This window comes from Narcine bancroftii, chromosome 1 (assembly GCF_036971445.1).
Source record: "Narcine bancroftii isolate sNarBan1 chromosome 1, sNarBan1.hap1, whole genome shotgun sequence".
NCBI classification, from domain to species: Eukaryota; Metazoa; Chordata; class Chondrichthyes; order Torpediniformes; family Narcinidae; genus Narcine; species Narcine bancroftii.
Genome location: NC_091469.1, coordinates 281197367 through 281222434, shown reverse-complemented (window position 1 = coordinate 281222434; position 25068 = coordinate 281197367). Strand labels below are relative to the sequence as shown.

Here is a 25068-nt window from a genome sequence, read left to right as displayed (position 1 = left end):
CAACAAGATGTGTATTATGTTATTTATTGGATCACAGTACGTAGGTCCTCCAATGCTAGCTTAACGTCTGCCCGTGGGAGGGATGTAATCAGCAGTCAGGCAATGGTGGTGAATTCCCTTTGGAGAGAAAAAGATTGGCACTTCAGCACCAGATGCTCCAGATGAGGGGAGCACTCTTCAGATATGGTTATATGACAGAATATAGATATGTTTTTGGGAGATAAATTGGGGCAGGTTCTTTAGGTTACATTTAAAACAAATCTTATTTAAAATACTGGAGCTCTGCTCATGCTAGACATGTCGGGGCCAATAGCCTTTGCAAAAGCTTTGGAGAGTGCCCAAGATACTTCACTAATGGATTGTTGTTTACAAAAAGGCAGCAGATGAAAGAACTTGTCAGAGCCGCAGATTGTCTGGAGGGGAACTTGCTGTTCTAAGAGAGTCATGTGGTTTTGCAAGCAGAGAGAGTCAAACAGGCTTTCTCTCAGAGAGAGAGAGAGGGAGATTGAGACACACAGAGATCAGTTCTACAGTGTTACAGTCAGCAGCAGTAGCTGGTACTGAAACAGGACAAGCTGGCAAGCTTGTGGGAAAACCCCATTTGGAAGAAGGGTAGTGATTGCTTGGTTCAGCCTGGTCAAAGCCCTTGTGGTTCATGCAAGAGGAGAGGACTGGCTGTTTAATGTTTCACTTGAAATATGAGAAACTAAAAGGAACTCTGTGGTGGCCTGAAAGAAAGAGGTTATCATCTGGAGAACCCTGAGGTGGCAAGTTTCTTTGGCAAGACACTGAAGTGGCTGATTAAAAAGAATCAGTTTTGGGTGTCCAGCGAACAACAAATCTCTCTGAAAACCGACAAGAACCTTCCTGAGTGGTAACCATTTTCCTTTTAAGCACCAAAGCCTGGTGAACTTCATAAATGTTAAATTCTGTGCACAGTATAAGAATTGCCTACAACCAGTGAACTTAGAGGAATGAGAAGTGAGATTTGACTGTGATTCAAATAACTTTTCTGAACTTACACACACATTACATACACGTGCTTAGAATTCAAAGGGGGTTAAGTTAGGTTAGTTAAGTCAATAGTGATAAGTTAAAGCGTGATTCTGTTTTCATGTTTAAAGATAATTAAAAGCAACTTTTGTTTAAGTAACCATTTGTCTTGGTGAATATCTATTGCTGCTGGGTTTTGGGGTCCTCTGGGGTTGTAACAGTTGACACAGCTAAGCACCAGAGTTATTCATGTAGCAGACTTCCCCCTCTCTACCTTTACCATCTGATCCATGTGATGTAGGGAGAAACCTTAAACTGAAAGGCTGAGTTAAGGGAGAGCCATATCACTTGAACCAGAGTACGCTGCAATATTTCACGTCCCTCTGGTACTGTAATCTTGCCCTCGATCCCTCAATTTTATTTTCTAGAGACTATATATTGGCTAAATAAAGTAAATTTAAGGTAAGCGTCGTTAACGTTTATAATTATTTGAAATAATCATAATCTATTTAAAGGCCATGATACTAATACATAATTAAAATCTTTATATCTCAGAGAAACTTTACTGTTTCATAGGATGATTTTTAAAAAAATCGTAACTGTTTGTAAATAATGTAAAATCGCTGAAAATTACGCAATGCCAAGTTAAGCTTCAAAACAGACAACCTGCTGAGCAGTGGGAAATTACTGACAGCAACTTCTGGATTCCCATGGTTCTTTGTGAATATGCATACTCCTGAATGTCCCCTACTGTACTTTTAAATTTCACAATGTAGTGATGGCGATGTGACATTTTTCCTGGTCCATGTTGCAAACATGTATAGACATAACATGCATACAGACAAATGGCACATAAACACAGTGCATATATTAAAATAAATATTAATGAAATAGTAGAGTCATGGCGAGTTGTTTTTGCAATCATTCAACAGTCTCACTGTCCATGGGAAGAAGTACAGACAATAAGGGAATGCTGAGGAAAGTCTCCAGCACAAACTCCTCATTGTTTAACTCTGGTTAACGGTTGAACTCTGATGGTGAGATGGAAAAAGAACAAATAATTCCTCAGTTGTACGTCCTGTAAGAAATACTGTCCTTGGATTGAGGCAAGGCATGGCATTGTAATAGAATATTGTATTTTGCTCAATGTTCAGCTTGAGCTATAACAGGTCAATGTTATTGATTTTTTTTTTGTCCAGTGTTCTACCATACTTAAAAATAGGTGGAGTATTCTCATACATTTGATCCCATTCATTCTTAATTGTCCCCAGTACTGTAGTGTGTTTTATTTTCTGAGGTTCCATCCAATATATGTTTTTAAATTTGGGGTGCATCAGTGAGAGATAATGAGTTGACCTTGTTCTGAGGTCTGGGAACATGTTTATTGAGGACTTTCACTTCATTTATTTTTTTAGGATCCCCAGGGTCGACATGTAAAGACATATGAAGTATCTTTGAGAGAAAAAGAATTCAACAAGGGACCCTGGAAGCAGGAAAATGTGGAAGCTGAAGCATCAATGGTCATTGCAGGTTGATATTGTTTTTTCTAAAACAATGACGAGGAGTTATCCACTTTAAACACTGATACCCAGTTTTTGAAGTTAAAAAGCACTATAGCTCATTTTGATCTGGCAGTGTAATGACTTCTTCAAAAGGAAAATTAGTTGGAAACAACTGCAAGAAGATGCATTGTCAGAATCAACACATCCTGCACAAAAACAAGAATTTTGAGTTGACATTCCTGCATTTTGATCTCCTTACACTGAGGAGAGGACATTTTTTTGTTCCAATGTGCAGGCAGCCATGGGATACCTAAAGTCGGTGGTAATTTTTGTCATTTTTCTAACTGGAGTTTCAGCAAATTGTATTGAAAACTGAACCAATTATGTCGCAACAAAATTTGATTTTAGTATGAACTGTATTATATGCTCTTGCACTTAATGTGGTCAATAAATAGATGGAAATGGTAGTTCTGATTGACTATTTCCCCTTGATCAACTTGTTGAATTTGATCTACTGTTCCAGGCTTAGACTGACAAGCACATGATCAGGATTGACCATGATATCCTTCTGATCTGTTGGTGAATTAAATCAGAAAGTATTTTAAACTTCAAAACTGTTGACAGCTCTTATAATCAAAAGTGATTCTGACTTGATTTGATTGCACTCTACCAAATCAGGCATATAAATCTAGATTAATGTCTTGGTACATGTCAAATAGTTGTGCAGTCTTTTGAATGTCCAGGCTACTTTCTGAGGTGGATGCAAAAGATAACTGCACCATTTTGAGGAGGAATATGGATTTTTCCTGGTACCTTGGCTAATTATAAATTAATCAGCGATAAAGATATATTGTCGTATTTTTAATGAAAGTTGACCCACAGAAAGTCTTCCAAGTAATGCAAAAACTAATTTTATAAGGGCATCTTTCTTCCTTCCTTTGAACTACTTTAGTTCCTGTTTTCCAGAGGTTCTCTGTATTTCAGAGGCTGTTTAATTTAAAAAAAAATATTGATCATCCTTTCTCATTCAGATCCCTCAGTGGTTAAATTAAAACAGTATCTTTAACAAAAATAAAGTACAGTTGCATAACAGTTATAACTGGTACAGATGTAATTTTTGCTCAGTTCCAGATCCATTTGGAGGAGCACTAATTATAGGCCAAGAATCTATCACGTACCACAATGGAGACAAATATCTGGCAATTGCACCACCAGCTATCAAGGTAGGAAATAGCAGGGATTACAGAAATTCTCTGTGAAGTAACAAAATACCTTGGAAAAATAATTGATGTGTTTGGATTCTTTGATCTCTTTAGCATGCTTAATTATCCAGTCTGTATCTAGTTTTTATAAGATGTTACACAGTTGCTATTTATTAGGGCTTATTTTGTTTAAAAGGTAAGTAAGAAAGAGGACAATGTGTACAGATGAATTTTTTGTAATGAAAAAAAATTATTTTGTATTGAACACAGAAGGTAATCCAGAGACTCCTGACTTTTCTATTACTTATTTGTCCATTCCAGTCCTGAACAAGAAAACTTTGTCCTGGTAGTAGCACAGTGTCTGATGTTTGGGAGTTTTCGAGTATTCGTTCTACTAGATTGGTTCTCAAATTTGAATTGTTGTTTTAGTTTACTTGCGGTATAGTTACCTTTAAATCAGAACATTTATAGATTCAAAGCCATTTGTAAACATTTGAATCCAAGATCCATCTTGGCTTTCCATGCAATATTAAAATGTACTGCATTGTTTGACATCCTTCATTTGAAAGTCAAGTTTATTGTCATCTGATTGTACAAGTGCAGCCCAATGAAACAGCGTTCTCCAGTTCCCAGTGCAAAGCATTTAGACACAACCAGTCATTACACACATAACATACTCTATCTTCACTACATTCTACAGAGGATGTACTGAGAGGATCATGTGGAACTGCATCACCTCCTAGTTTGGAAGCTGTATCATCTTGGACCGCAAGACCCTGCAGAGGATAGTGAAGTCAGTGGAAAAGATCATTGGGGACTGGCGGGAGACTATGGGTTTCAACTGTTCGGCGCTGATGTGGGGGCTGAGGTGCCTGAACCTGAGCTGAACTGCACTATTATAAAACCTAACTTTCAAACAGTCCAGCACTGCTGCTGATGGAGAGGTCAGCGTCCGACTGCTGAAACGTGACGGAAATCTGTGACCTTGTTTTTCGTGCTGAAGCGAATCCGTGGAGGTTATTTCAAATAATAATGAAATCCCTTCCTTTGTCCCCTCCCAGCCCCGTAGAAGAGGGGCGGCTGGTGGGGGACTATGGGGCCCTCTTCTTACCATGAAGTACATCTACAACACTCAATGCAGGCAAAAGGCAATAAACATTGTGAGGGACTCCATACACCCCTCATGTAAACTGTTCTCCCTTCTGTCATCTGCTAGGAGATACCAATGGCACTGGGGCCATTGTGTCCAGATTAGGCAACAGTTTTTTTTCTCCCAAGCCACAGGCTCCTGAATTCTAAGAGCATATGTGGATAGAGTATCATGGACTTTTAATGTGTATGTCTTAATATTTTAATATTTCCATGTGTTTAACTTCTATTCTGACTCATATTTATGCAAATATGCTTCGTGGTCCTAGAGAAACATTATCTTGTCTTTACTGTATGAGCATGGTATGAATGATAAAAAAAGGTGACAAGACAAAAAATAAATATGCAGGACAAGTATTTTATCTATATATCTAGATAAATATTGTTTCATGAATATGAGAGTCTTGGATGGTTAGTGTCAGCATTCTCACTGCCTGAGGGAAGAAGATATTCCTCAGCCTTGTGGAGCTGGCTCTGATACTCCTGTATCTCTTCCTCGGACAGGAGCAGCTAAAGGATGCTGTTTGCAGGGTGGAAAGGGTACTCAATGATTTTGCGCACTCTATTCAGACAAGAATTTGGTAGATTATGGTGGCCGGTAGCCTTTCCTATTTCAGTCTTCTCAGGAAATGCCATCCCTATTGTGCTTTCCTGATAAGTGAGGAAATGTTGAGTGTCCACGATAGGTCACTAGTTAAGTGAACTTCAAGGAACTTGGTGCTCTCCACTATAGAGTTATTGATGTGTCGTGGTAGTTGGGTCGTTCCTGGTCCTCATGAAATCTACGATTATCTCTTTCGTCTTGTCCATGTTGAGGCTCAGGTTATTACTCTCGCATGAGATTTTCCACCTCTTCTCCAGAGTACGACTCATCACATTGCTTATGAGTCCCAGGTGACTGTACATTCTAATTGAATCTACCGCTCTTTATGTATCACCACGAATTAACTGGTCATTTACCTTGAATTTTGAATTTTTATGAAAAACATTTTAGTTGTGAAACCTACCTTTGTAATAATGTCAGCATAGTTATTAATTCCAAAGTACTTTGGCTTGTGGACAAAAAAGGAATCCAATAAATGGGCATTCTGTTTTTTTTTGATAAGTATTTGGGTTTTAGGCTAAAATTGAAAGGCACTTGAAAAAAATTGGATCAGAAACATTTCAGGGATCTAATTAAGAGAGAAGTCACATTCACTTCTTTATTTCTAAAGTATAACTCAGTTTAGGAGTGTAGATTTAATATTGCTTATGCTCTGCACTTTGTTGTCTTGCTGTGTCTTGTTATAACGTGGAATTTTATATAAATTATTATAGCAATATTTTTGTTAGCTGTTAGTTTTGCATTTTGCTTTGCATAAGGAACAAGATAATTTAAATATGATAAATTATAATTCTAGGCATTTTTAAATTTCTTTTTGAATTGGAGTAGGTCAACATCGTGAGCCAAAGGCATGTAATGTGCTAAAATATTCTGTGTTCATGTTCTAAGATTGACCAACTTTAGATTCTGCTCTTGCAAATGCATGTAATGTCAAGAGAGGATTTTGAGTTGCATAAAAGTGGATGAAGTACTTATTACAATTCTGTCAATACAAATCTGTATTGAGAACAATTTGAGAAACTGGGTTGATCAGTGGAAGGATAGTGCATAATTAGCTAAAGGCGAAAATACCTGCAAGTTCTAGAAATGGGAAATAAAAACAATCTGAATTTGATTTGATCTTTTCATAATAAACAAAGTAATATAATCTCACTATTTCCCTTTAAAACCTGTTGAATGATTACTGGAAAGAAATGGCTGACAAATTTAGTTTCTTGAAGAAGGCCTTTGAAAGCAAGTATAACTTTGTTTTTTTCCCTTGGCAGCAAAGCACAATTGTTTGTCATAATCGCGTGGATCCCAATGGTTCTCGGTATCTTTTGGGAGATATGGAGGGACGTTTATTTATGCTGCTGCTGGAGAGGGAGGAACAAATGGATGGGAACATCACTGTCAAAGACCTCCGTGTTGAACTACTGGGAGAGGTTAGCAATGCAGAGCTGTCTCTTAATTAATGTCTGACTTTTTCCAATACTAATGGTTGATGGTGATAGTAGCAATTTAAAATGCTCTTTTGACATTTTTAAATTTTTTTTCTATAAATACTAATAGTAAACTCTCAAATATCTATCTATATATTTAAAAAAAAACTTTTTCTTACAGAAAACAAACTAAACAACCCTCCCTCTCAAAATAGATCCACCCACCGTCAGGGCTCACATTTATGTTGGCCATAAAAAAAAATTCTCAGTGGAGAAGTCACTAGCATTTATACAATAACAGGAGTTATAATTGTAGTTATAATTGAGCTATATGATCCAAATATGACTACCATATCTTGATAAACATGTCATATTTGTTCTTTTAAATTATATGTAATTTTTTTCCCTAGGTGTACAACTATTCATCTCAGCAGTCCATATGTAAAGGAGAGTTGGATTTCCAAGTAATTGTAATACATTTCTTAGCCACTGCTAAGGGTATTTTAACAAAAGAAATTTGAAATTTAGTTAGTTTATGGCTTATTTCAATGAAGTTGCTTAAAAGATAAAGCTCTGGATCGCCTGTGAAGGCCACCCCTATTACCTTAATATTTCAGTAATATCCTGCCAGAAAGATCTCACATTCACACATGACCACACAGCATGTAAAAATGGTCCTATTTCTGACCCACACCTAAAACACATCTCCGATATTTCAGATTTTGATTTATGCAACTTATGATTTATGTGAGATATAATTGGTGTAGAAAATTATATTGCTCTAATCCATATCTTGCATTTATAATTGATATCATGCTATCCAAGCACCAATCAGAACAACATATTTCCATTATTGCAACTTCTAGATCCGATTCCCATCTCTTTCTCTTGATCTCTGTAAACCTGGTTTTGCACTTTCATCCTGGAGAGCGTAGTACATCTTATTTATAAATTCAGGTGTATCTCCCACCTAAATTGTTTGTTCCATTTCACTAATTTTAAGTGGGACCAAATTTGGCCCCCATCTTTCACTTAGGAACTTTTTTAGCTGGAAAAGATTGAAAAAAAAAGGCCAATTAGCTATTCCATATTTATTTCTTAATTGTTCTAAAGACATACGAGATCCCTCCACATAACAGTCATCAATATGCCATATTCCTTTATCATACCATGAATTCAATATTTTCTTACCCAGATTCATAGGAAGCAACATATTTTTACATAATGGGGTTCTTAATGATATACCTGCTTTTTTTTTTCCAATACACTCATTTATTTCTTGCCATATTCTAATCATGTGTGTTAATATAGGGTTATCGGACTTTTTTGTTATTAACTTAACATTCCACTTGTAAATAAAGTCCTTCTCTGACTCCGCTTTTATTGAATTTCGATCTAAGACTGTCTTCTTCAAAAAAGAATGATAAAAATCTTGCTTGTGCTGATAAATAATAGTCCTTAAAATCAGGAACCCCAAGTTGTCCCAGTTTATAGTCCCATGTTACCTTTTCCAATGAAATCTTCAGCACTTTGTTATTCCATAGGAATTGCCTTATGTAATTATTCAATAATTAAATTATTTTTTAGGTAGTGCAATAGGTAACGATTGAAAAAGATAATGTAATCTTGGCATCACCTTCATTTTAATACAATTTATTCTTCCAACTAAAGTAATCGGCAGGTCTTTCCATTTTTGTAAATCTTACTCTTGTTTCTAAAAAAGGAGTGTAGTTACATTTATACAAGTTCTGTAAATTATTATGTCATTATTCCATCTGTCTTCCATTTAAATCTACCTTTTTGATATCTTTCATAATCAAAATTCTTCAATGGCATTATCTCACTCTTGTCCATATTTATTTTATATCCTGATACACTTCCATATTTTTCTAATATTGTTTGTAATTTTATCAAGGATTCAACTGGTTCAGATATACTTAATGACATCATCAGCAAATAAGCTAATTTCATGTCCTTCCTGTCTAACTTTGAAGCTTTTAATATCAGGATCTCTCCTCATAATCTCTGCCATTGGCTTGATAGCTTGGATAAAAAGTGCTGGGGACAGAGGGCACCTTTGTCCACTTGATCTACTCAAGGGGAAAACCACTGACATCTGATTATTATTTATAATTTTGGCTTGTGGTTTATGATAGAGTTTTTATCCAATTTATAAATTTTCTATCTTTACCAAATTTTTCCAATGTTTTGAATAGGAAAGACCATTCTAATCAGTCGAATGCTTTTTCTGCATCTAGGGAGATAGTTATACTTGGATTCAACTTTTATTTTGCCATTTGTATTGCATAGTCCACTTAGACTATTTGAAGAACGTCTTCCTTTAACAAATCCTGCCAGTGTAGTGGGCTGAGCAACTGCGTGATTAGATAGGCCAAATCGCCGCCCTAGTCATCCGACTCAAAATGGCATAGATCCCCCTTCACTCCCAAGGAGAAGCCTGTGGTTAACGACACGTGTGGCCCAGTGGACATCACTGTTTCTGGGTGGCGCACAACCAGTTAGGGAGTGACACTGCAACGTGCTGACGTCAATTCCGGAAGCTGGCACACACGTCACCAGAAGCGAGTGTTTCCCTGCGCGTAGCACAAGAATTCAAACGATAAAGTTATTGTTATGGTAGAAATGAAATTTAATTTGTAATAAATGGGTGAATATTGTGTTGAAATCCTTTATTTAATTCCATTCTTTATATGAAATTAATAATTTAAAATTATCCCATTCACTTTTTCATCAAGGTTTGTCTCATTCAAGGGGCTTGTATTTGTTGCATTCTTTCCTTTCATCCAAGTTACTTGAGGGGATAGCTAAGAGTTTAGGACTCCTTGTTGTGACTCTGAAGTATTTTGGAGAGCTGTAAAAATAGCTCTCTGTCACATTAAGCCTTAATCCACTTTCCAAAAGTAATTTTGATCCTACGTTTTATTCTTTTTATCATGCTAATTGTTTTGTAACAATGTGCCGATGAAATTTTTTTCATGTTTGAATCAAGGCAGCAATGAATTCAATATCAGACCAATCAGCAAATTTATTGGTTCAGTATGCTACAGCATTCAGTCTTTCATTGTTCTATTCTCAGAAGTGGCGTATAAATTTATAATGAATAGCTTAGTTCATTTGATAGTATGAAAATTATACTCATGTCCTCAATCACATCTATACTTCACAGACATCAATTGCCGAATGTTTGACATACTTGGACAATGGAGTTGTATTTGTTGGGTCTCGTCTTGGAGATTCGCAGCTTGTTAAGGTGAGTGTTTTAATGGCACTGACACACTTAACCTGCAACTTTGGGAAGTATTTTACACAAATAACAGAATTAGCATGTCTCTACCAGTTACTGTAACATTCAGCTTTTCCATGTCATGATTCTGTTCTGGAATTCAATGTGAAGTCTACTACTTTCAAACCTCCCAACACCTGATGCAAAAGTAACATTGGAAGAAGCTAATTTTTTTCTGCGTGTTGAGATGGATAGGAAAGGAGAAATTTCCTAACTAGCAGTATTATTAGTCAGTGTAACAAATGTGTTGTTCAATTTGTTAATCTTTTAAATGAAATGATATGTTGAATAAGTTTTCTGCATAGAAATTTGTCTTTGCGGTGCTCTATTGTACTGAATAGTATTTTTGTCTGCTTTTGTGCCTTTGCTAGAAATATTGCTACCCTTACCTCCAGTAAAGTAAATTGACCTCAGATGATTGCCCATCTGATTTTAACTTTGAAAATACTCTGTCATCAGAGAGCTAACATTGAAATATAATCTTTGGGAAAGTATTTACATGGAATTGTTTTGCTGCAGAATATTTCACTCTTTGTTTTAGGAGCATCAGAAGATTCTGTGCTTTTGCCTTCAAGTGTTTCAGATAATTTATTGGAAAAAGAATAGTCTCAAACCAAAAGAATTGTTTGTTCAGTTCATTCTGTCTTTTTTCTGTGGATTTCAGGAATACAATTATAGGCCAAGATTAAGTTACTCAAGATTTATTTAATGTGGCTTTAAGATGACATAAAGCATCGCACAAAAAGAAATAAAATCATCCTTAATTCTTTTTTTGGTTGCAGCTAAATGTGGACAGCAACGAGCAGGGGTCTTATGTGGCTGGCATGGAAACCTTCACCAATTTGGGTCCAATTGTAGATATGTGTGTAGTTGATCTGGAAAGGCAAGGACAGGGCCAGGTAAGGTGAAAAAAATTCTCCCCTCCATTTTCTATCCACTAACCATAGGTCTGCATGATGTGAAAGAAGGATCTTTTGTTGCCTCATTCACAATTTACAATGAGCCTGTTTCACCTGTTAATTGATAACATTCAAAAGCCATGTCTTTTAATGTGGTGAGTCTTTTGTGTGAATATGTCCATCAATGTTGTAACTTCGTGAATGTGAGACTCTGGAAAGTCTCCCTCCGTACCCTTGGCATTCAACAGCATTACTAGCTCCACCCTCAACATTTCGGTGATAACCATTGACTAGCAATTTAAATACTGTAGCAACAAAAATAAGTTGTGAGCTGAGTATTCTATGGTAAGTGATGTGTTCTGACATGTGAAGCCTTTTCAAGGCACATGTCAGGAATGCAATGGGATACCTTTAATTTGCTGGGCTGAGCAGAGCTCCAACAACATGGATGAAGCTGAATGCTTCTCAGAACAAAGTAGTCAATTTATTTGGAATCAAATCCAGCACCTAAAGCTTTCGTTCCCTGCACTACCAGCAAAGAGCATACAACTATTTTCATTTGTATTTCTTTGAATCTTTGGATTATTTCAAAAACTGTTCATTTTTTGGCCATGTATCTACAAAAACATTGCTAGCATTAGAAAGGGTACAGTGGAGGTTTACAAGAATAGTCATGGGGATGAGAGGGTTAACATATAAGGAGCATTTGAAGGCTATGGGTCTATATTCTCTTGAGTTTAGGAGTAGGGGTGAAATCTCATTGAAACATACCAAAAACATTACAACTCTGATTATCAAAATTGGATTTTCTGAAATACTCATTTATCCGAAATTTTTAAGAAATTTCGGATAAATGAGGATATCTGAAGCAAATTTGATATCGTCATTTATCAGAATTTTTTTTAGAGTCGAATTGACTGGGAATGTCATGCTACTGGCGGCAGCAGCAGGCACCTTGAGCACTGTTACAAGTGTTTGCTGTTGGGCTGTTTATATAAAAAAAAGGACCAGGTCGCCAAAAAAAATTATCCAAAATGGTCCCGAGTTTCAAGGTTAAAATTTATTGGCAGTGTACACAAATGACATCACATACAACCCTGAGACTTTTTCCTGCCAGCCAGGCAGAATTTCTACTTCAGATCAGATACTATTTATTGTTGTGTAATAAAACAGAAATATATTATATGAAATTGCCTTTGGTCTACCATAAGGCAAAAATTCAGCATGAGCAATAGCATTGTAGAGCGCCCCTTACAGTTAGAGAAGGAGTAGCAAAAGAGAGTTCCCTTCTGAGTTATTGACTCTGTGAATTTCCCTCTAGCGTTCCCACATCCTCTGCAGCCACACAAGACTCCAGTTCAGTCCAAACCATTGGCAACTCAAGCCCTGATCCAAACCTCTGACAGTAGCTCGCCGCTTCATTCACAGAACTACTTGCTGGTCCATCACCATCCTTGGGGTAATCTCCTCTGTTTCTCCTTTTCAAGGGAGGATGTTCTCTCTGTTACTGGTGCCCCTCGAGGCTGCTGCCGAACACAGGTGTCGCCATCTTGGGCCAAGACCTTGCAGTCACAGGATTTTAAATAAAATCTACATGTTTTGTTGGTCTGGATTCTTTTAGTTTTAAAGGCTTCCATCTATTCTAGCTCCCTGATAATTTTTTGCGATATTAACATCATCATCTCTGGTTTAGGAAGAATTGTTGAGGACATCCTTTTTTGTGCAGAAATTGAGAACAAGATGTTGGTTGTACAAAAATATACTTTTGAGAGAAAATTAGCTAAAATTTCATGCTTGTGCAAGTAATTAGGTTTTTGGACTGGATCAAGGCATAATTTTGTTTTCTCTTGAAAGTGTTTTGGTCAGGTAGCCTCATTTTCTTTAGACTCAGATAGAAGACTTGACAATTTGCAGGAACACAAATTACGATTGTACTGCAGAAAGTCTAAGGCAAAACATTGCAGGAAATATTCTTGTTTTAAAAATTTTGCTCTTTCAATTTTTCTTCATAGGTAAAGAAAATGACAAAATCTAGATTTCAAATTTTATCCAGCGAGAATGAACCTGGTTCAAGCAGCATTTGTGACATTGCCTTGCAGTACTCTGCCTTTGTGACTGATGACATTATATTTCTGTTAATTCAGCTAGTTACTTGTTCAGGAGCATTTAAGGAAGGGTCACTCAGGATAATCCGAAATGGAATTGGGATCCATGAACATGCTAGCATTGATCTTCCTGGTATTAAAGGTATGTGGTCTAAAAATTAAAAAAAAAACACTGAATAAGTATCACACAATTTTAATCAGGCTGGATACCTCGTGTGTCAATGTTTACTCAGTTTTACAATTTTATTCAAGTGTTTGAAATTATCTTGAATTACAATTTTTCTTGTTTTGCTGCTCTAATACTTGAACAAAATTATGTATGGAATGTTCACATTCTGCCACTGGTATGGATTTTGATTAATTCAGAAAAACTGGTGGAAAGGCCCTGATAGAAATGATCTTTTTTCAAGATTTGGTAATGTTCTAAGACTCGCGTGCCAGAAGACACTTGAACTGCGGAGCAGCTAGAGTGAGTTACTGGAAAGGACGGGAGAAATTGGGTGGATAAAAGGAGTTTATGCTCTACATAATTTTGAACTCATCTATTTTTAATTTTGGGATCACACGATTTGCTGTATTTTTGGGTATTTCATCCTTCAGATCAGATACCTAGTCTGTTCTGCTTAAATCAAAAAGCTGATCAAAGGGTCTTGCGTCATTCCTATTTGAGGGATTTTGCTGTGATTGTAATATTGTTGAATTGCTTTGATTGTTTGTGAGGTAATTTGAAATGTGAATTAGATGTTTAATATTGTTATTAACAACTTCTCCTTGACGTGCTTTTTCCTTTAGGTCTGTGGCCATTGCGTTCTGATTCTTCTCGTGATACTGACGATATGTTGGTACTCTCATTTGTTGGACAGACACGGTAAGAAGTTGCTTTATCATTATGTATGTTGCTTTTTACTTTCATTGAACATTGAGTACTAATTTCTTATCTTTAGCATTGTCAAGTACAGTAATGAAAATTTTGATTGTTTAAAAAGTAATCTTTATTTTCTACCAAAAAAAGAATGAAATGTTCATGCTGAATACATTATCTCTATTCCATGTTAAGTTTAATTAACTTTATTATTTTGTGATTCCCATGCAGTCATTCTCAAATTATATTCATTGTATTTTAAAGGCACTTGCCCCCTCAGATGGTTGAGTATTTTCTCAATATTTTCAGGTGTAACAATGTTTGGTTTGAAATTAGTTTATTGTGCCCCTGAACAAACTCAAATCTCAGTGCAGACTGATGTCAAATAATTAATCTCCTCAAGTCTTTGAAGCTACATCTCACTTTCAGCATGATTCTTGCTGGAATGGAGGTCATCAGCAGGACAAATGTAAAATTGTTCAACCTCAGTCACCCATGCTCAACCAATGTCACTCTCACTCCAGAACCACGGACACTCCAATTGGGTCATTCAGGTGCTCAGGTACTGTATGTGGCCAGTGCTTGTATATTTGCACTTTATTTAAGTTTGTTTATTTGTCCTAATATCTAGTGCAATGAAAAGGGTTATTCTGAGAACATACTAACAGGTTATCTCTTGTATTCATATAGCTGGCACAGTGCACAATTTATAGAGGATAGGATTGCAATGTGTGGTGACTCTTTCAGTTTGTTAGCTGCCTTTTCTTGGTAGGGAGAGATGTTATTGGAGCCCATGGAGTAGAGGGAAGCTTTCACTACCTTCTGTAGCTTTTTTCAACCTTGAACAAAGCAGCTTCCATACCATATTGTGATGCATCCAGCAAATATGCTTTTAATGGTGTACCTCAGAAGCTGTGAAGGGACAAGGGAGGACATGCACTGAGATTTGAGTTTGTTCAGGGGCATCAAACCCCAAATGTAGTGCCATTGGTTTAGAAAGCACGTACAGTATTGTGGGCTGTGCTTCCAGATGAAACAGACTAAAAGACTGCATTAAAGTCTAATCCTTGATATCTGCACAATAAACTAATTTCAAGGGAAGACTTCCTCAGTCTTCTCAGTAAATAGAGGAATTGGAGTGATTTCTTGACTATTGTGTCTATATTTGTCCCAAATCAGGTCAATGGAGATATTTATTTTGAGAAACTTGAAGTTACCTATTCTTTCAACTTTAGTGCCATTTATTTGGACAGGAGTGTGGACTCTGTCCCCTCTCCTGAACTCATCATATCTTCATCTTATTGACGTTGAAAGAGAGGTTATCTCGATGCCACGCCATGAGACTTACAAACTCTTTCCTGTATTCCGTCTCATCGTTATTTGATATCTGGCCTGCTACTGTTGCGATGGCAAATTTGAAGATGTAGTTGGAGTGATATTTTGCTATACAGTCATGGGCTAGAGGGGGCAGAGTAGGAGAGTAAATACAGATTCTTGAGAAGCAACAGTGTTGAGTGGAGAAGACGTTGTTGCCAATCTTAAAATTGTGTGTGATCTGTTAGAGAAGAAGTCATGGATGTAATTGCAGAGAGAGCAGCGAGGTTTCGATCCCGAGTTTTGGAATGGGTATGCTAGTGACTATGGTATTGAAGGCAGAGCTGTAGTGTGTGAGTAGTAGTTGAACAAGGCTGTCCTCAGCATCCATGACAAAAGTATGCAGACACCGTGATTGAAGTAAAACACAATACTGGAGAAACTCAGCAGGTCAAACAGTGTCTTTTATATAGCAACGATAAAATATGTAACCAGCATTTTGGGCTTAAGTTCATCAAGGTATGGAAAAATGTCGGCAGGCGTCATTAAGAGGGGAGGCTGGAGAGTACGGGAAATGAGGTGCCGTTCCTCCAATTTACGGGTGGTCTAAGCTAAGTATAGTTAAGGAGGCCAATGATAGACATGCGAGTATGGGAGTGGAACACAACTGAAATGGTTGGCCACTGGAAGGTCCCTGTCACTGGTGCAGACAGAGCGAAGGTGCTCAGTGAAATGATCTCCCAGTCTGTGCCCTCTCCAATGTAGAGAAGGCCACAAAGGGAGTACTGGATGCATTAAATCATTCCCGTGGACACACATGAAGTGTTGCTTCACTTGAAAGGCCTGTCTGGGGCCTGGACTGTAGTGAAGGAGGAGGTATGGGCGTAAGTGTGGCACCTCCTGCGGCCACAGGGGAAGATGCTGGGGGTGGGGGGCATGATTCACTTCCTCCCCTTGCTTACTGCTGTGCCCTCCCTCCCTCCCTTCTCCACCTATTATCTCCTGCCTTAGCTACCATGCTCCTCTCCCCCCCCACCCCCCAAAACTTTTTATTTGGACATCTTGCTAACATTTTTCTATTCCTTGATGAAGGACTCAAGCCCAAAATGTTGGTTATGTATTTTTATCTTTGCTATATAAAAGATAAGGTTTGATCTGCTGAGTTTGTCCAGCATTGTGTTTTTACTTTTTATTTTAGCTCAAGACAGGGCATTTTTGTGGGTCTGTTTGGCCAATAGGCAAATAGAAGTGGGTCGAGGCTGGCTGGAAGTCTGAAGTTGATGTGAGGAATGACCAGCATCTCAAAGCACTTCATGATGATTGATGCCAAAGCCACTGGTTGGTGGCCTTTTATATCCATTATTATGCTTTTCTTTGGTACTGATATGATGGTGGCCTTGAAGCAAATGGGAATTTTTAGCTGTTGTCGTGAGAAATTAAAGATTGCTGTGAATACGACACTAGTCTGTGAATACGTCCACCAGTTGATCTGTACAAGCTCTTCAGACACATCCTGAGTCTCCAATTGGATCAGTCATTTCCTGCAAGCTCTCTGACTGGAGGGCCACCCTGACAGCAGCAGTACCATTGGTACAACTTCATGCAGTAGTTGATGTTGATGTCACCTTCCTGCTGGCTCTCTGTTCAAAGCAAGCATAAAATATATTTAACTTATTGAGGAGTGTCGTGGTGTATTGCTCAGCTTTGCTTTGATTTCCGTGATAGCATACATGTCCTGTCATGTTTGCTCTGTTCTCTGGGAACTTGAGTTTAGTGTGGCCCAGTCTCTTGGTTTCTCTCATGGCCTTGTGGAGATTGCACTTGTATTTCTTCTCGAAGGTTGGGTCTCCTGACTTGAATTTCACCATGGCTTTCAGCAACAAATCATGAGAATAATTGATGAAATAAGAAAAGCTCTCAGGTTTTGATTGCCACCAGTTGTAGAATTTGGATTCAGGGATGTGGTCACCTACGACAACAGTATCAACATTGATGAATATACAAGCTCAGTGACTAGCTACTGAGGCAAGTATATTAAGGATATTATGGTGATCAAATGCTGGGCAAATCAAAAACTATGGGTTGAGGCGAAGGTTCATGCTTGTGACATTGCCTTTGGGTTGGGTGACCCAGTGCCATAAGATCAGCAAGGGCTGAACTCTCCCATGCAATCAGAAAGGCAAAACTTGGGGATGCACAGAGAATCCACAGACACCTGTGTGACATGGGTAATATGATGAAGGGTATTCAAACCATAACTGATGATAAGTCAACCTGGCAGGACAGCGACAATGGTGCCTTTCCTCCTCACAGGGTGAATACCTTCAATGCACCGTTTGATGAGAAAAACAATGTGACATGAAAGAAAGCCTAGTTTTCCCCCAAAGAGCAGACACCCTGCATAGCCATGGCTGAAGTGCGGAGATCCTATCCAGCGTGAATTCGCGCAAAGCAGCAGGTCCAGACAACATGCCTGGTTGGGTACTAAGAGACTGTGTGGCCCAGCTGACACAGGTCCAACAGACATCTTCAACATTTTACTGTAACAGTCCACTTTTGCCATAGGATTCAAGGCAGCCATCATCATTCTGGTGCCCAAGAGAGTGATGGTAACTGACTAAGTGATGACTGCCCAATGGCACAGACCTCTATGATCAGGATGTGCTTTGAGCAACTAATGAGACACATCAAATTGCACTTTCCAGCAACATTGGACCTGTTTCATTTTGGCTCCCATCAAAAACCGGCCCAGAGATGATGCAATATCTTTGACCTTGCACCCCGTCCTGACCCACTTAAAGAATGATGCCTCATATGCCAGACTGTTGTTCATTGACTTCAGCTTGGCGTACAACATGAGGCTGGTGGGTAAATTGAACTCACTGGGACTGAATGTATCTCTCTGCAACTGGATTCTGGACTTCTTGACTGAAAGACTACAGTCAGTCCAAATTGATAACAAAACCACATTAAGCACTGGTGCACCTCAGTACTGTATACTTAGCCTGCTACTCTTCACACAGCTGACGCACACTGCACTGCCAGATTCATTTCCAACAGAAGCATCAAGTTTCGGATGAAATTGGTAGTTGTTTTCGTCGGCAACAATGATGAATTGGCTTGCAGAAAGTTGGCAGCTTGTGAAATGATGCAAGATTAACAACCTAAGCCTCATTGTGGATGAGACAAAGATGATTGTGGACTTCAGGAAGACAAAGATTGACTATTCTTCACCACACATCAATTGTTCCGTCATAGAAACATAGAAGATAGGAGCAGGAGTAGGTCATTCGACCCTTCGAGCCTGCTCCGCCATTCAACGAGATCATGGCTGATCTTAAAGTTCAGTACCGCGTCTCCGCCTTCTCTCCGTAACCTTTAATACCCTTATACTGAAGAAATATATCTAATTTCCTCTTAAATATATTTAATGAACCTGCCTATACTGCCCTCTGTGGCAATGAATTCCACAGATTCAGCACCCTCTGGGCCAAGAAATTCCTCCTCATCTCGGTCCTAAATGGTTTGCCTATTATCCTCAAACCATGGCCCCGGGATCTGGATTTTCCCATTATTGGAAACATCCCATCTGCATCCATTCTGTCCAGTCCTGCCAGAATTTTATATGTCTCTATGAGATCCCCTCTCAATCTTCTAAATTCCAGCGAGTACAATCCCAATTTGCGCAATCTTTCCTCATAAGTCATTCCTGCCATTCTAGGTATCAGCCTGGTGAATCGCCTCTGTACTCCCTCCATTGCAAGAACATCCTTCCTTAGATAAGGTGACCAAAACTGCACACAATACTCCAGGTGGGGTCTCACCAAGGCCCTATACAGCTGCAGTAAGGTATCCTTGTTCCTATACTCAAACCCTCTTGATATGAAGGCCAACATACCATTTGCCTTTTTAACCGCCTGCTGTACCTGCATGCTCGCCTTCAGAGACTGGTGTACAAGTACCCCTAGGTCCCATCTCTTAATCTATTACCATTCAAATAGTAATCTGCCCTCCGGTTTGTATTACCAAAGTGGATAACCTCACATTTATCCACATTGTAGTGCATTTGCCTTGGATCTGCCCAGTCCCTCAATTTATCCAAATCACTCTGGAGCTTCCTGACCCTCTCTTCCATGCACATAACCCCTCCTAGCTTAGTGTCATCTGCAAATTTGGAGATATTACATCCAATCCCCTCATCCAGATCATTAATGTAAATTGTGAACAGCTGGAGTCCCAGTACAGATCCCTGTGGCACCCCACTGGTCACCGCCTGCCACTCAGAAAACGAGCCATTTATCCTAACTCTGTTTTCTACCTGCCAGCCAGCTCTCAATCCACATTAATACTTTGCCCCCAATCCCATGAGCCTTAATTGATTAAAGAGCACAAAGTTCCTTGGCGTGCACATAAAGGACAACTTAACCTGGATCCACACCTCTTCATTAGTCACGGAGGTGCAGCAGAACCTACATTTCCTAAGGAGGTTGAGAGGGCAAGCAACTGGCCCCCATCCTGACAACCTTTTACAGAAGCACAATTAAGAGTGTCCTGTTTGGCTGTACCTTTGCATGGTCTGGTAGCTGCAAAGCGTTGGATCGGAAGTCAACTCTCTTCATGTAATTTACCTGGAATATTGCTTAAATTGGGCTCAAAGAATTTTTTAAGACCTTTTCCATCCAGCACACAGTATCTTTGACTCAATACTGTGAAGAAAGAGGTACAAGGGCATCAAAGTCTGGGAAATAGCTTCTGTCCATAGGCTGCAGGATTGATGAATGGTATCCTGTAACTGACTAAATCATTTTGAAATATTTTTATATATGTATTCTGAATTGTACCTTTATGTATATACAGTATGTGATTATTCTGTATTATGTATGTGTATACCATGGCCCAGAGAAGTGCTGTTCATTGGGTTGTATATATATAGTCAGATTATAATAAAATGCGGACTATGAGGTTCAATGTTGGAAACTTGCAGTCGGACGAAGTGAGAGGAAACTTCCAGGCAAACCTCCAAGCAAAGCTCGAGGAAGCAAACTGCCTCATGGACACGTCTCCTGAAACCCTCTGGGATCAGCTGAAAATGACCATACTGCAATCCACTGAAGAGGTACTGGGCTTCTCCTCCAGGAAAAACAAGGACTGTTTTGACGAAAACAACCAGGAAATACAGGAGCTGCTGGCAAAGAAGCGATCTACCCACCAGGCTCTTTTTTTTTAAAACTTTATTTAAGATTTTATAACATGAATAAAATAGAAGATTACATTTAAAAAGAATAAAAGTAAGATAATAAAATCACAGTACCACATCGGTAAACTAAATAAACTACCCCCCCCCCAATAATTATTACACAACATTAATAACCTAACTTAAAATTAGTCTAACCCCCCCAAATAAAGATTGAAGAGTTAATAAAGTGAACAATATTATATATAAGAAAAAAAAGCCCACTTACAAAAAAAAGATAAAACATAACAAATAAAGATACTAACAAAAAAAAGTTATCAATACTAAAATATCATACTTAAAAACATATTTAAAGCAAACTTAAATGCATATATTTAACAAACGGAGTCCATTTTAACCTATAAAAAGACATCCTATCCTGAATTGAAAAAGATATCCTTTCCATGGTCAAACAGGATTTCATCTCCAAATGCCACCTATCTAAAGTTAATATATTTCTGTCTTTCCAAGTAAGTGCTATACATTTCTTGGCCACAGCTAAAGCTAAATAGATAAAGGAAATCTGATAATCCTTTAAACTAAATCAATTAGTGATTGCATATTCCCTAATCAAAATATATCAGGATCTAATACAAGACAGATATTATATAAACTATTAAGTATAGATTGAATACCTTTCCAAAACTGTTGCAATCGATCACAAAGCCAGACAGTGTGCAAAAAAAGTATTAGCCGTCTGGTCACAACGAAAACAGCAATCCGACTTACTAAGGCCAAACTTTTTTAGTTTCTCCGGTGTTAAATATAACTGATGTATAAAATTATAATTAATCATTGCTAATCTAGCATTAATCAATTTCCGAATACTATTCTGGCAAATTTCCATCTAGGCTTCTTCAGCTATTGTAAAACCTAAATCTTTTTCTCATTTCAACTTATCTTTATCCCAATCTTTTTTACTTTCAGTTTCGTGTAAAATACAATACAAATCAGATATATATCCCTTTTGTGGTATTGAAAGTACATATTCCTCAAAATTAGAATCAGGCAGTAAGATCATATGACGACCACATATCTGTTTTACAAAAGATCTTAATTGATAATACACAAATACAGAATTTCCACTAATACCAAATTTCCTTTGTAATTCATCAAAGGAACAAAAACATCCCTCAGAAAAACAATCAGATAAATTTTTTATTCCCTTCCTTTCCCATTGTTTCAAGGTGATATTGGAGACTGTAAAAGGAACAAGTTGATTATTATATAATGGCAATCGTCCAGACCATTTATTTTTGAGCCCCAATTTGTTAATTTTACTTGTCCATAGATTCAATAAATGCTTCAATATTGGTACATCATAAGTTCGTAATAAATTTTTATTCCATCGAAACAAAAACTCATGAGGAAATTTTTCTAAAATAACCGGCATTTCTACCTTTGCCCAACTGGGCGGATCATCCATATTCATTAATGCACTAAGAAATTTAAATTGAGCTGCTTCATAATAATGCTGAAAATTCGGTAATCTTAAACCTCCAAATTGGAAAGCCCACATCAACTTTCTCATCGCTACCCTCGGAAATTTTCCCTTCCATAAGAAGTCTCTAATTGCTTTATATAAATCCTTAAAAAAACTTTTGTTTAAAAAAAAATAAAGAATTGATTGAAACAAATATTGTATTCGAGGAAAGATATTCATTTTTATAGTATTAATCCTCCCTAATAAACCCAAAGGTAAATCCTTCCACCTAATCAAATCTAATTTAATCCTTTTTATTAAAGGAAGATAATTAATTGAATATAAATCTTGAAATTCCGTATTAACATTAATTCCTAAATATTTAATTTGTGTAGTCCACTTCAAATTGGTAATACTTTTATATATTGAATAATCATCTTTACAAATTGATAGAATTTCAGTTTTGGCCCAATTTACTTTATAACCAGATAATTGACCATAATTTTCTAAACATTCTTGAATTGCTGGTAAAGAAATACCTGGATCCACCAAGTATAATAAAACATCATCAGCAAATAAATTAATCTTATGTTCCTCATTCAAAACTCTCATACCTTTAACATTTTTGTTTTGGTGTATTAATTGTGCCAAAGGTTCAATAACTATAGCGAATAAAACAGGTGACAATGGGCATCCTTGTCTAGTAGACCTCTACCCACCAGGCTCATCTTGCAAAGCCTTCCTGGCCAGAGAAAAAAAACGAGCCTTCTGTCTTGCATGCAGCCATCTTCAGCTCAAACTCCGGGAGATCCAAAATGAGTGGTGGACTCGCCTCGCCAAAGGAACCCAGCTTAGCGCTGACATTGGTGACTTCGGGGGTTTTTATGGGACACTAAAGGCGGTGACATCGACATAGCCGCTCTCAGTGAAGTCCGCCTGGCAGATGTAGGCAGCCTCCAAGAACGCGGCGCGGGCTACACACTCTACTGGTCTGGCAAGCCTTCGGATGAACGACGCCTATCTGGTGTAGGCTTCATGGTCAAGAGCTTCATTGCCTCCAAACTTGAAAACCTTCCGACAGGCCCCTCGGACCGAATCATGTCCATGCGACTCCCCCTTCAAAACAAGCGTCACATCACCCTCATCAGTGTCTATGCTCCAACCCTCCAGGCGGAACCAGCAGAAAAGGACAAGTTCTACACCGACCTGCGCAACCTCATCCAACGCACCCCTATAGCCGACAAGGTTGTCATCCTGGGCGACTTCAACGCTCATGTCGGCAAAGACTCAGAAACCTGGCCAGGAATCCTGGGCAAGCATGGCGTCGGCAAGTGCAACGACAGTGGGCGCCTCCTGTTGGAGCTCTGCGCAGAACAGCGGCTTGTCATTACAAACACCCTTTTTCAGCAGAGGGACAGCTTTAAGACCACCTGGATGCATCCCCGATCCAAACACTGGCACCTCCTGGACTACATCCTGGTGCGAGAAAGTGACAAACGAGATGTGCTCCACACCAGGGTCATGCCTAGCGCGGAATGCCACACTGACCACCGGCTGGTTCGCTGCAAGCTCAACCTTCACTTCAAGCCAAAGCCCAGGAACAATAAAGCCCCCAGAAAGAGGTTCAATGTTGGAAACCTGCAGTCAGACGAAGCGAGAGGAAACTTCCAGGCAAACCTCAAAGCAAAGCTCGACGATGCAACCCGCCTCACGGACCCGTCCCCTGAAACCCTCTGGGATCAGTTGAAGACTACCATACTGCAATCCACTGAAGAGGTACTGGGCTTCTCCTCCAGGAAAAACAAGGACTGGTTTGACGAAAACAGCCAGGAAATCCAGGAGCTGCTGGCAAAGAAGCGAGCTGCCCACCAGGCTCACCTTAGAAAGCCGTCCTGTCCAGAGAAGAAACAAGCCTTCCGTCGCGCATGCAGCCATCTTCAGCGCAAACTCCGGGAGATCCAAAATGAGTGGTGGACTAGCCTCGCCAAACGAACCCAGCTCAGCGCGGACATTGGCGACTTCAGGGGTTTCTACGAGGCTCTAAAGGCTGTGTACGGCCCCTCACCCCAAGTCCAAAGCCCGCTGCGCAGCTCAGACGGCAAAGTCCTCCTCAGCGACAAGATCTCCATCCTCAACCGATGGTCAGAACACTTCCAATCTCTTTTCAGTGCCAACCGCTCAGTCCAAGATTCCGCCCTGCTCCAGCTCCCTCAACAGCCCCTAAGGCTAGAGCTGGATGAGGTTCCCACCCTGGATGAGACATATAAGGCAATCAAACAACTGAAAAGTGGCAAAGCAGCAGGTATGGATGGAATCCCCCCAGAAGTCTGGAAGGCTGGCGGCAAAACTCTGCATGCCAAACTGCATGAGTTTTTCAAGCTTTGTTGGGACCAAGGTAAACTGCCTCAGGATCTTCGTGATGCCACCATCATCACCCTGTACAAAAACAAAGGCGAGAAATCAGACTGCTCAAACTACAGGGGAGTCACGTTGCTCTCCATTGCAGGCAAAATCTTCGCTAGGATTCTACTAAATAGAATAATACCTAGTGTCGCCGAGAATATTCTCCCAGAATCACAGTGCGGCTTTCGCGCAAACAGAGGAACTAGTGTCTGAGGTCTTTGCCCTCAGACAGCTCCAAGAAAAGTGCAGAGAACAAAACAAAGGACTCTACGTCACCTTTGTTGACCTCACCAAAGCCTTCGACACCGTGAGCAGGAAAGGCTTTGGCAAATACTAGAGCGCATCGGATGTCCCCAGAAGTTCCTCAACATGATTATCCAACTGCACGAAAACCAACAAGGTCGGGTCAGATACAGTAATGAGCTCTCTGAACCCTTCTCCATTAACAATGGCGTGAAGCAAGGCTGTGTTCTCGCACCAACCCTCTTTTCAATCTTCTTCAGCATTATGCTGAACCAAGCCATGAAAGACCCCAACAATGAAGACGCTGTTTACATCCGGTACCGCACGGATGGCAGTCTCTTCAATCTGAGGCGCCTGCAAGCTCACACCAAGACACAAGAGAAACTTGTCCGTGAACTACTCTTTGCAGAC

General features: G+C 39.0%; 1 protein-coding gene across 2 annotated transcripts in view; it reads left to right on the top strand.

Moving 5' to 3' along the window:
* Nucleotides 1–25068, top strand: part of ddb1 (damage-specific DNA binding protein 1) — a 130919-nt gene that overhangs the window by 23987 nt on the left and 81864 nt on the right. The window contains exons 5-11 of one of the 2 annotated variants that reach the window (XM_069901467.1): nt 2409–2523; nt 3627–3718; nt 6716–6874; nt 10059–10142; nt 10958–11074; nt 13219–13321; nt 13972–14047. In XM_069901467.1, the coding sequence (XP_069757568.1) occupies nt 2409–2523; nt 3627–3718; nt 6716–6874; nt 10059–10142; nt 10958–11074; nt 13219–13321; nt 13972–14047 (746 nt within the window). Of the gene's footprint in view, nt 1–2408; nt 2524–3620; nt 3719–6715; nt 6875–10058; nt 10143–10957; nt 11075–13218; nt 13322–13971; nt 14048–25068 lie in introns of both variants that reach the window. The other variant, XM_069901458.1, reaches the window with a different exon arrangement.